This window comes from Girardinichthys multiradiatus, chromosome 3, assembly GCF_021462225.1.
Source record: "Girardinichthys multiradiatus isolate DD_20200921_A chromosome 3, DD_fGirMul_XY1, whole genome shotgun sequence".
NCBI lineage: Eukaryota > Metazoa > Chordata > Actinopteri > Cyprinodontiformes > Goodeidae > Girardinichthys > Girardinichthys multiradiatus.
This window is the reverse complement of record NC_061796.1, coordinates 42,444,550-42,456,317: the sequence shown is the minus strand read 5'-3', so window position 1 is coordinate 42,456,317 and position 11,768 is coordinate 42,444,550. Positions and strand designations below refer to the sequence as shown.

Here is an 11,768-nt window from a genome sequence, read left to right as displayed (position 1 = left end):
ATGTCCCAGACTTTGCACTTCTCACTGACCACTGCAAACCTCCCAGGACATGGCAATCCCTGTAAACTGATGCTACTATTCCACACAGACCACAAAGACCAGGAATCACCAAGAACATTAAAATTTTAGGATTTGTGAGGATTCTTGGAATTTTGCAAATTTTCTGGGCCAATTTGTGACGCCCTAATATTCAGTTACGAAACAAGTACGACAGATAAAGATAAATCGTGAGATTTGGCTTGATTTGCATGAATATTGTCAAGAATTCAGTACGTTTTACGAGAATCTATTAAGAATACTGCACGAACGCCAGGTATCACTTTGGAATTAATTTACAATAGGCCAAATTCATTGTCAAAATAAGGTGAGATCTTTCCATGTAATCCATGCAACATTTGTAACTGCTCACAGTTTACTCCATAAAAGTTACAATAAATATCCTTATGTGTAATCCATGCAATAATTATTAAAACACACAGTTGAAGCAGTAGGGAGTGAAACAAGCATGTTCTCATATTCTGGAGCTGAGAGACTGGAGAGGCCTGTGTGGAGCCACGTATTATCTGTCTTATCTTTTGCACAAATATAAACAAGTATGTCCAAAGAAATGATGTATGATGATTTTACATTCTTTCACATGTATTAAATGAAATTAGTAATCTTTGATTAACAAGTTAAAAGGTGTATGATTGAAATACTGTGTAAAGTTTAAAACTGAGCAGATTAGGGAAAGAACTGTAGGATGACTAGGAGTGACGAAAGCCAGCTGCATGCTGACAGCGACGGGAGGAAGGGAGGATGCGACTACAGACCAGCGTGGCTATTATCGGCATCTCTAAGGCTGAGAAACAGAATCAGTAGGTCACAGTGACCTTGACTAAAGTTTTGAGCAATAATCAAGAAGCTGAGCTGAGCAGGTTGCACAATAACTGAGAAGCCTAATAAGGGGCTGACTGGTGAAAGCATCAAGAATCATAAAAGCAATGCTGAAGGAGGGAACTGTGGTTGTTTCCTCGCAGAAGACCAGCGAACAAGATCGGACGGAGAAAAGAAGCTTAGATGGAAAAAGGAACAGAGACACAGCCCAACTGATTGACTGCATTAAAGAAGAGGATCAACCCGTGTTCCCCAGGACTGTGTCTCAAGATTAAGAATCTGATTTCATCTAAAGCCTTTTTATCCAGACAACAGACGTGAACTTGATCGGTGAACAGCTGATTGCTCTAAGTTTCAGGCTTCTGGAAGTCCTCAATCAACCTCATTTATGTCTCCGGGTTTCCTTCAACTCTTCAGCCTCTGGAAACTACTGTCTTCAGAGACATATAACAACAAAGATCCTGTTTAACCATTAAAGCCTGGAGCATCAGTGCCTGCCACTTAAAGGAAGAAAACTGAAGATTAAGTCATATTCCCTTCAAGAAACCACTCGTTGTTACCAGAAAAATCTTCTCCATCAGGTGCATGGATGAGCCTCCGTCTCCAAAGCCTCTTCAAACCCACTAGTTTCAGCAGCAGGGAAAGACAGGTTGAGTTGATTGATTCATTTCTATTATTGAAATTATTTTGTGTTGCTGAATTTAAGCTGTTACTGACCCCTGCAAAAGTGTTACTAATTAAAGAAAGTATATAAAATTCTGGTTAAATCGTGGACATCCAATTATTTGAGTCACCGTATTTTTTGGTTTTTCATTGGTGGTAAAAAGTCTGGTTGCCTGGTTCTAAGATATTTTAGGAGGTTTTCATAGGTTGCCTTAGTCAAGTTTGTTAAAACAGCGCCCTTGGGGCTCGTGCCGAGCCACTAAAATCAACCTAGTCCATATACCAAAGCCAGTTGTAAAATTAGGGAATGAGCAGCCGTGAACAAAAGTGACTGTTGAAAGTGTGGGAGACTGCGATAGGCTACTCAGGCGTCCAGACCTACAGCTGAAGAAGGCCGAGACTTTTGTATGAAGTTCTGTCAGAGGCTAGGCGAGTCATTTCCCGACACCAGCTTAAACAGAACTTTCATTAAACCTGCTTAGTAAGACCTTTCAGGTTTGGGGAAGTCCAGACCCGTTGGATGGAGAGCCAATTTGATCAATCCCTTTAGACATAGGGAAGTAGGAGGGAGGGGTTAGCTCATCGGACAACGAAAGCATTTAACAATCAGGAATCAATTTGAATTTGTTACTGTTCTTGACAATTTGTGGAATTTCCCATCAAGATATAATGAAAGCGTTTGGGCAACAGTTCAATGTAGAGCAGTTGCAGTACTGGCTGTGGAACTGGAGTATCAACACCAGCTGCTGATAGCTAGAAGAAGAAAGCTTTGAAGAAGAGGCCTCAGCTGGTGGGTTAGACTGGGGCTGATGCCAGCTAGAAGAATAAAATATGGTCACTACAACAGACTGATGCAGGAACTGAGTCTGGAAGATGAGAATGCCTTTGTTTCGTGGTCAAGACACTGCTTTATGAATCCCCGATTGAGTTAGGAATACATTTGTTAAGAATTACCAGAGATTTTTTCGATTCAGGAGTTCTTCACCAAAATTTGAACAGGTCAAAATGTTTGCTATGAATTCCAGATGGCTCAAGAATTGCAAGAACCGATGAAGAATAAAATACGAATCAATTATGAATTCACAAACTTATTATGATTCAACTAAGAATCCTAAAACTTTACAATTCCTGGCAGTTCCTTTTATTCCTGGTTTGTGTGGAATAGTAGCATAAAAGAAGAATCATCCAGTGAATCAACAAAGACACCCATGGTAACTCTGGAGGAGCTGCAGACATCCACACCTCTGAATCTGTCGACAGGAAAACTTACATGTGAACTCCACTAATCTGGCCTTTATGGAAGAGAGGCAAGAAAGGCATTAGACTCATTGGCAGTTTGCCACAAAACGTATAGGTGACGCAGCAAACATGTGCAAGTGTGTGTTCTTTTCAAATGAGACCCAAATTGAACTTTTTGACCCACATGCAGAACACTACATGCGTCAGAAAACTAACTTCACATCAACCAGAACCCATCATTTCCACAGTGAAACGTGGTGGCAGCAACATGCTGTGGGGATACTTTTCGCCATCTGTGACACAACACAAATCTGAGTTGATGGGAAGTTAGATTGAGCTATGTACAGATCAGTTCTGTAAGAAAACCTGTTGGTGGTTGTAAAAAACGTAAGACCGGGGCAGAGGTTTACCTTCCAGCATGATAACCTAGTTAAGTGTTCAGCCATGCATACAATATACATGCCACACTTTTATTATTTCATTTGTTAAAAAAAATGTAAAACAATTTATTTCACTTAACCATTAAGCACAACTTTGTACTGGTCTATTACCTAACATTCCACAACAATATATTGCAGGTTGTGGTTTTAACACGGTTAAAGGTAATGAAGGTCAGTTGGTGTGAATACATTTACATATGATTTTATGTTTGTGTCCATTGTAAATTTTGCAGTCTTGTCAAATGTTCTTTGTGCAGTCAATAGCAGCAGGGAAATGACGAGAACAATTGTTCATGTAATACTTATGTGGTTATTTCCCTTTTTATTACTTGAATTGTAATCTCCATATTTCAGTAAACAGTGCACTGTTACTGTAGCATCACATGTAAACCACCTGATGGCAGTGTTGCAGTACAGTGACATTTTCTTTTTAAGATTGGCAAGATTTTTCAGCTGCTGTTTCATTCTTCCTTTACATGTACACAGCCCTTAGGTCTCAGTAACAAAGTACAGTCTCACATATAAAACATTTTAGACATATAGTTTAAATCTGCTGAAATTTAAGTTTTTTTATGAACTTTACTTACACAGGATGTGCAGTCCCTTCTGTACATTATAAAATTGAGACATAACCTTTGCCCTTATCAAATATGTTCTTTAAAAGCTAAGGGTAACCAGATTTGTTTTCGAATCAGTCTTCTTAAGTTGTCCTCAGCAGCAGTAATACAAATTTCATCCAGCGGTCCAGAGTCTTAAGTGTGTTTTCCTGTTTATCTCCCAGTGAGTGTTGCAAGCATGTTCCTCACACGTCATATTGTCCCGTCCTCTACCAGTTTGTTGAGTCCTTTACAGATTTTAGTGAGGTTGGGTCTGAAGGGTCCGCTTGGGTCATACAATTTGGTCAGAAGCTCAGGTTCGGCGTAATGGTTGAAGACGTGGTTGATGCGACCGTGAGATTTCGGGGTGAGGTGGGTGTTGACCAGTTTTAGCAGAAGATCCCTGCACTCTGTCAAGTTTTCTGACATCACCATCTTATCAAAGGTAAAGTCCACCTGCATCAGTCAAGAGATACATTAATGTTAGAGAAACTGACTCTTGTGACAACAGTCTAACTGCAAATTTAAAGTTCATTTCGAATTCAACTTTATTGTCATATACAGTGGTTCTCAAAAGTATACACACTCCTGTAAAAATGCACGTTTTTGTGATGTAAAAAATGAGGCCGTGAGTCACTTCAAAACTTCTTTTCACATATAACATCTATCCGGTACAGTTCAATTGAGTCATTCAGAAAAATGAGAATCACAAGTAAAAATGGTGCAATATCAAAGTTGCTTAAGTGAGTACACCATAGATGTAGAGACAGAGATCTGTGGTCATGTGACGTGTTGATTTGGTTTTTCAATCCTTATTCTTTTAAATTTACAAAACAGCAATAAATCACTTTCCATAGTTTATTAAGAATTGTCTTGCAAAACTCCATAATGATCATTTTAATTATTACACATTCATATGCTTCTACTGGTAACAAGCATTTTGTAACATGGATGTACTGATTGCACTTTATTGCAGAAGGTAACAGAATTAAGTGGGTCTAAAACTATATACTAGTAGTAAATAATATGTATATAGAAATTGAGACCAAATACACTGAAAATAAATGTTAGGCCTGGAGATTATCTACCTAATATTTTCCCACTCTACCTAGCAGACGTTCTCCAAATGTATCAAATGTCAGACTGTCTTTTTCACAGCTTTCTTCTAATGATCCCACATATTTTCTGCAAAGTTTTGTTTGGGAATTGAGTTTTTTGTGCAAAAAATCCCCAATTGTATGTAAGAAAAATAACCACAGAGCATGATACTACCACCACCATGTTTCACATGTATAGTGTTGTTTCTGTATCAAACCTACCTTTTGGAATTGTTGCCCGAGGTTCAAACTGTGTTGTATTAGAGCTTAACACATTCTGCCACAGTTTTAGGAGACTATAGTTAGGCTCGGATGGTTTGGTTGGAAATAAAGGCTTCTGTCTTACAACCCTACTCCTTACTCCAGCCATGTGGAGAATATATGAGATTTCTGATATGTAGAAAACAACCAGCGCTTGGCAGAATTTCGTGCAGCGCTCAGTGCTGCCGTTAACCTTTTAGGAGCCTCCCTGATCCGTTTTCATTTGGTCTGTTTATTTTATGTCTTTTGATAAAACATTCATTTTCTGTAATCTAACTATTATTCCATATTTTCTCCAGTTAGTGAGGACAGCCTTCACTGATCTAATACTGTTGAATAATTTGTACCTTGCACCTGACTGATACCTTTGTACAATGAGATCCCTTGTATTCTTTATAAATATCTCGGTAAACCACTGCTTAAACTAAATGTTGCAAATCTCATGAAAATCTTACACAACAGCTGAACTTTATCTAAGTTTAATCAGACTCACTATAATTCATGTTAGGTGTTAACCAAACACGATTAAATCAAAACTATTAGTTTAAGGATGTGTACACTAAAGTTGCCATATTGTTACAGCTTTTAAACTTTTTTTTAACATATTTGTTTGTTTTTTTGTAAAATTGTACATCATAAAGGTCACATTATATGTAGAAAAAGTTCTGAAATAATTTTTTGTGCTTTCATTTTTTTTTTGTCATTCATTTCTTTACAGGGTTGTGTCGATTTTTGAAAGCAGCTGTACCATAAGCAATGGAACATTATTAATGTAAAGAAATTCTTAAACTCAGATGCCCTTAAATAGTATATGGTAAAATAAAAATTTAAGTAAAAGTAATAGACAAATATGAATCCAAAATAAGCAGTATATTCTTGTCTTGGGACGGTACGTGCATTAAGAATAAGTATTCTCAACTCTGTCAACCTGTTTGATGTTATCAAGAACGTTTTTGCATACAGTAGGTTTGAGCCTTGTTAGTTATACTTTTTACCTTTATGAAATAAATCACTGTCTGTCTTTAGCTCTGTGGGTATTGGATCGGTTTTATTCAACTTTACTGTACATTTTGTTCCTAAAAAAATTTTTTTTTCAGAACTCTTGCAAATATTTCAGGTTTTTTGGTAAGAATACCAAATATTTAAAGAGTATGACAAAATGAAATAGGAGCAAAACATCAGTTAGGAAAAAGAAGGGCTATTTTTCTAAAGCATGCATATATTGTGGTCATTGGGGGAGGGTTAGTATCTGGGAGTTTACCTCATAGAAGCTGATAGCCGTCATGGCTCCTGTATGGAGCTTTTTCTTAAATTCCTGGGCTAGTTTCAGTTCCTCTTTGCTGAAACAGTTGTTCCTGTACAGCACCCCGATCTTGACAGCGATCTTGATCAGGTTTTTAATGACCTTCTGAGCTACTGCTTTATTTCCTGTGTACTCCTTGGAAACCCGATACAGTTCATCCAGTATTTCACTAGTGGTGTCGTCTATGAATCTTTGCACGGTGCTTTTGTTGGCCATGCTGCTGAGGATCTTCTTCTGTGCCTTTATGGCCAAATCCTTGGAACTGAATGCTTCCATGATTGCCTGAATTATCAGAGAAAATGAAAGCATTTAATTTTTAGTGACAATTTATTGCAAGTATTAACAAAATCATTTACCGTTGTGCTTGAGAACATATTAGCTGACTGATAGAATGCCTTACATTGAAATATCTGAAATTAATGTTATTAATACGGTCTCCAGGTTTTGCAGAAGAAAAATGCTCTTTGTTTGCTTCACATGAGTTTGGGTATGTCATTCTTTGCTGTTGTTATTTTCTATACCTGTGTTTCTTTTTACCAATGAAACAAACAATACATATCAGGACATTCTTTACAGGAATAAAAATGAAAAGGTTAAATGAAGTGGTTACAATCAGCTAAAAATGGAGTCTGTTGAAAGACACTGCCGAAAAACCTGTGAATAAGTAAAAAAAATGTACAATAGGAAAACCCAAACTATTCTGTTGTTATGCAGCACATGTATACCTCTCTACCACATCTATTTACAGTGTTAGTAGAAGCATTTAAAAGCTCTCTTTTTGTGTGGTGCTAGCTGATATTTGTTTTTGTACACGACGTGCAATCAAAAGGGAAAGATACTATCAAGAGACTTAGCAGAGACTTTTCATTTCCCACAGAGATTGTAACCTCACCTAGCATTAAACATAGAGATCCCCCCCTGAGGAGGTCATCAGCATGTACACAACAGATCATGACAGAATGGCAAAATCATTTATTTTCCTTTCTCAGCATTAGCTAGCTGAAATGATGTCTTTAAAATAGATTTTTTTCATCAAGGTTAAATACAGGGCTTCCCAAACATTTCAGCATGTGACCCCCAAAATAACAGTATGAGACACTGGCTACCCCCTAAAATACATGTAATTATTTCACTCAATAGAGTTTCATAATTTCATTTTCTATTTATTTATTTAATAATGTATTCAATAAAGAAATGGAAATAGTGAACCTATTTGTTAGGACATGAATTGGTACATTAATTTATTTGATGGTTAATTCGTTTATTTCATAATATATTCATTTATTTAATTTTGTTCCTTCTGGCCTTCTATACACATCAGGGATTACATTACAATGATTCTGAAAACCTCCACTCGGTGTCTTGCAACCTCCCACGGGGTCTGGAACCCCACTTTGGGAACCCCTGGTTTAATACACTGAAGTAACAAAGCTACAAACTCACTACTTATCTGGGAAAACGACATGATTTTATCTGACACTCATAGACAGAGCTGGAATAGAACATTGCACTCATTAAAGAAAGTAAAACTATATAAGAATGATCCCTCTTTAAATAGTTTAAAGTCATGTTTATTTGCAGAGAACTTATGTATAAGATGCTGACATGCATCAGCTGAGTGCTATGTCAAAAAAAAGTTTCTACTTCATTGTAATCCTCTGTGTTTAAGACAGAAACACAGATATATATGTGTATTTTCTTTTTTGTCCTGTAATTTATTTATATATTTTTTTACATGTGTAGAGGTTTTCTGTGCAAACAGGTCCACAATTCAGAAGTCAGTCCCCTCACATCTTTGAGCGTATGTTTCTCCAGTAAATCCCACTTCTTGCCTGTGTGGACAAGTATTCAACACTACTGTAAGGAGGTCCCAACAGTACCTTGAAGGCTGCATAGCTGCAACAGGTCCATGCATGCAGTTTTAGCATTGCATCAATGCTAGGGCAAGAACGGAAAGAATGGTACATTGTACCAAGCTGTTGTCTTCAGTACTGTGGTTGGGTCTGCCTTCCACTCAGACATCTACTCTGTTATTGTAACATCCTGTGTATTAGTAACAGCGTGTTGCCCTTAACCTGTGAGCTAAATTGCTTCCTGATGGCTGATTTATTGGATTTGTTCTTTTCACTCTTTGTGTATGGTGATGTTTTGTAAAAGCTGGTGTTGTCCAGCTATAATCATGCAGGTTCAGCAGACTCCACCATTCAGCAGTAAATGAAGAAACAGTCCAGTTACTGTGTCTGTCTAAATGATAACACCGTGCACATATATACTATTCCCATCTTTCCTGGTGTAAAATTCATAATCTCAGTAGGTTTCATTTACATGGACATTCATTCATTTTGAACACGTGTTAAATTCCTAATAACTGGCTTTGTTTCAAATGCTTTTGGATCCCTGTGGAGAATTAAAAAACATTCATTAGATTAATTTCCCTGAACAGTGATAATGGAAGTGGAGCACTGTGATAGCTATTTAAGATCTGTGCTTCAATCTCATTTATTTGCTGAAAAGACTACGGGGATTTGAGAGACGTGAGCAGTGTGTGGTCATCAGCCAGTTTTCCACACAATGAAACTTCCACAGCAGGATGCCACCAGCTTTTTAGCTTTTCAGTTTCTACATGTTTCTTTTTTCTCTTTTAAATGAACTCTGTCTGGGGGTTTTGAGGTTGTTTAGAGAGCATGAGCACATTTTAGTGTTACAGGAAAGCATTGCTACAAAGGAAAACAACCCCTCTCTGTAATGGATATTGCTGAGCAGCAGTTTGTTGGTACAATTGGATAGTAGAGGGCCTTTGAGCATTTATCAGTCTGTTTGTTGGTATCCACCAGGGAATGACTGCATTACATGTTCAAGTGTTTGTTTTCCTTCCCGATGCCTGTTGGGATTGAGGAGAGTGTGTGTGCAGTGCTGTAGGGGAAACAACAAAAAGTAGAGGTGGAACCATCACACACAGATAAGGTCTTGATGTATTTCAGAGTTATTCTAACAGTCAGGCAGTGGGGAATATTTGAAGCCTGGCCTAATAGACAGTCAAAGCAAGTTGTGAAGAGTGGGCCCATCTAGGCAGTCAGTGGAGGTAAATATTTAGCATTCCTCAAATGTCTCCAGCATTGAGCTACAGTGTTTGGGTGCAGGTATGAACCTGCGTGGATCAGGATGTTCATTTTAACAGTTTGTTTTTGGGGTATTTGCATGAAACTGTTTATTTCATGCAAACAGTTCAAATTCAACAGTTTGTAGCATTTCTAAATTTTCTCAGAGGAGGCCTTTTCGATTCAGCCAAACTCCATTTAGTGTTGTTCTTAGAAAGTTCTTAAAAGTCTTTTTAGTTTGACTAAGACATCATCAGCATGTTTCATCACAGGGCCCAGGTTTAGACAGACGAGAATGTAGTTCGTGACCATTCAAAGGTCTGCCCCCTTTAGCAGCTCATAACCTTTGTTCATATCGAACAGTCCAAATGTTCCAGGAGCGGGCCATTTTTGGAAGGTTTATTGTCGTCCTAAAATGGTGACTGCGGTAAACAAGGAAATGTTTGCCTCTGATCAACCAGGAAAGATTAAATAATAATGATGATGATGGTCCTTTTCCTTGCTCTTATTCAGCAAATGTTTGTGAAAGCTGAGCTTTTTACCAGGATAAAACGTCACTTCCGTCCTTTTTTTCACTTACGCTATTGTGCAACTTCATCTTTTGTTGCAGCTCCTACATATTTTTTTAAACAAATTCGAAAAATATCTTGTCTTTTATTTATATAAGGTATTTAAAGATTTTTACAAACACTTTCGCTTAGATGAAGATAGAAGACAAGAAAGGGTTTTGAAATCTTTCAACATTGCACAACTTTTGGAGCAGTCACAAGCATACATCTGTGCTGAAAGGGAAGCGAAACAGAGCAGTTAGCTGAGTATTTGTTCCTTGCCTCAGCTCCAGTTTGACGCTGAAACCTGTCGTCTTTAGTAGTATCTTTTAACCTTCAGCAAATCAACGTTGACCAGTTGAGATGCCAAAGTCTACTGATTTTACTCTCAGCCTGTGCAAACAAAAACATAAGCTCAACATATGTGCCTGTCAGTGTAACTTGTTGCAGCATGACTGTGAACAAAAAGATCTCTCAACTTGTGCTCAAGATGGGGAAGTGGAGAGAAGTCACTCAGTTTCCAGTCATTCCTTCACTGAGGCTGCCTTTGCTCATTGCCACCAATAACACATTTAGTCTGCACAGACTTAAAATAAAAGTAAAAGACACATCTTCCTTTCCAGTTCTTTTTTTTACTAGGAAATGAACACAGTAGAACTGTCTTACCTGAGTGTTTGCTGAGTCCCCCTCCCTCCTTGTGTGTGTCAGATGTCGCGCTCCCTCCGCTCTGTGTATCACTTTGACAGCACAGGCAGGTTAATTTAACAGGATACCTTCATCTCCACCAAGAGAAGTACCCAAAGCCATAAAATCAGCCCTCCTGGAGTGCTTCTGTCAGTGCTCACCACCCTGTCTTAAGATAATGTTGAGTTTTACTTCCTTAAGGAACTAAATTGCTATGACACACCCCTCAGTGTGTGTGTGTGTGTGTGTGTGTGTGTGCGCGTGTGTGTGTGTGTATGTGTGAGTCTCTCTCTCTGTTGTTCTCCCTCTCTTTTTCTCACTGCCCTATCAGCTCTCTTCCTTTGAAAGTTAAAATCAAACTCTCAAAAACCTGAATTTCTCTACTGTCGCTCACCAAAACTTACTCTCTTACTGCATCTCTCTGACCTCTCTTCCCTGCAATGCTGACGTAGTGCCTCTGCTTGTTGTGACAAGTGAAAGCCCTCTGAAAGAATTCACCAATAATCCTGTGATGGAGTCGATTGAAAGGGGAGCGGCTTAACTCCTTTTTGTACACCTTTGGTGGAATGTAGCTCCTGTCAGTATTGCAGAGCACCATGGCGCTCCCCATGTGTCTCTTATTAAAGGCAGAATCACAACAATGAGCAGGCACAAGACCGTCTTCAAGTGCACGTGCAATCCAAGCTCAACAGCTAGATCAAATATATTTTGTAATGTTCTTATGTTTAATTTTAGTGCAGCTAAAACAGTCTTAGCATAATTCATAAAACTCTGTCCATGCATGTTTGTCTATTTGAATTTAGAAGTTACATATTAACACATTTTTTGCAGTTGCATATTTTTTTTCCCATATCATAATTAATATTTTAGTTTTTGTCATGTTTTGGAGCTGAATTGATTATATTAATTTAGCAACATAAATCTGTAAGTCTAAATCAAAATTACAAAGTAGCATTTTATAAA

General features: G+C 37.9%; 1 protein-coding gene across 3 annotated transcripts; it reads right to left on the bottom strand.

Moving 5' to 3' along the window:
* Positions 1 to 3,514: 3,514 nt before the first annotated feature.
* tnfaip8l2b (tumor necrosis factor, alpha-induced protein 8-like 2b) lies at positions 3,515 to 11,087 on the bottom strand. 3 transcript variants are annotated; one of them, XM_047356911.1, is made up of 5 exons: positions 10,788 to 11,087; positions 10,601 to 10,707; positions 10,404 to 10,514; positions 6,434 to 6,757; positions 3,515 to 4,270 (listed from the first exon to the last, which is right to left on the bottom strand). In XM_047356911.1, exons 4-5 carry the CDS (start codon positions 6,749 to 6,751, stop codon positions 4,028 to 4,030), a joined length of 561 nt encoding a protein of 186 aa, XP_047212867.1. In that variant the 5' UTR covers positions 6,752 to 6,757; positions 10,404 to 10,514; positions 10,601 to 10,707; positions 10,788 to 11,087; the 3' UTR covers positions 3,515 to 4,027. The 3 variants fall into 3 exon arrangements, with proteins under 3 accessions (XP_047212867.1, XP_047212863.1, XP_047212854.1); XM_047356907.1 differs by having other exon boundaries at positions 10,404 to 10,707; XM_047356898.1 differs by lacking the exons at positions 10,404 to 10,514; positions 10,601 to 10,707 and having other exon boundaries at positions 10,788 to 11,076.
* Positions 11,088 to 11,768: the final 681 nt, after the last annotated feature.

What these genes read in the sequence shown, in the direction of transcription:
- tnfaip8l2b (XM_047356907.1), bottom strand. Translation starts at nt 6,751, where the DNA reads ATGGAAGCATTCAGTTCCAAGGATTTGGCCATAAAGGCACAGAAGAAG. An exon ending in CGGCTATCAGCTTCTATGAG is followed by an intron (nt 4,271 to 6,433) that starts GTAAACTCCCAG and finishes TGACTGATGCAG; the next exon opens with GTGGACTTTACCTTTGATAA.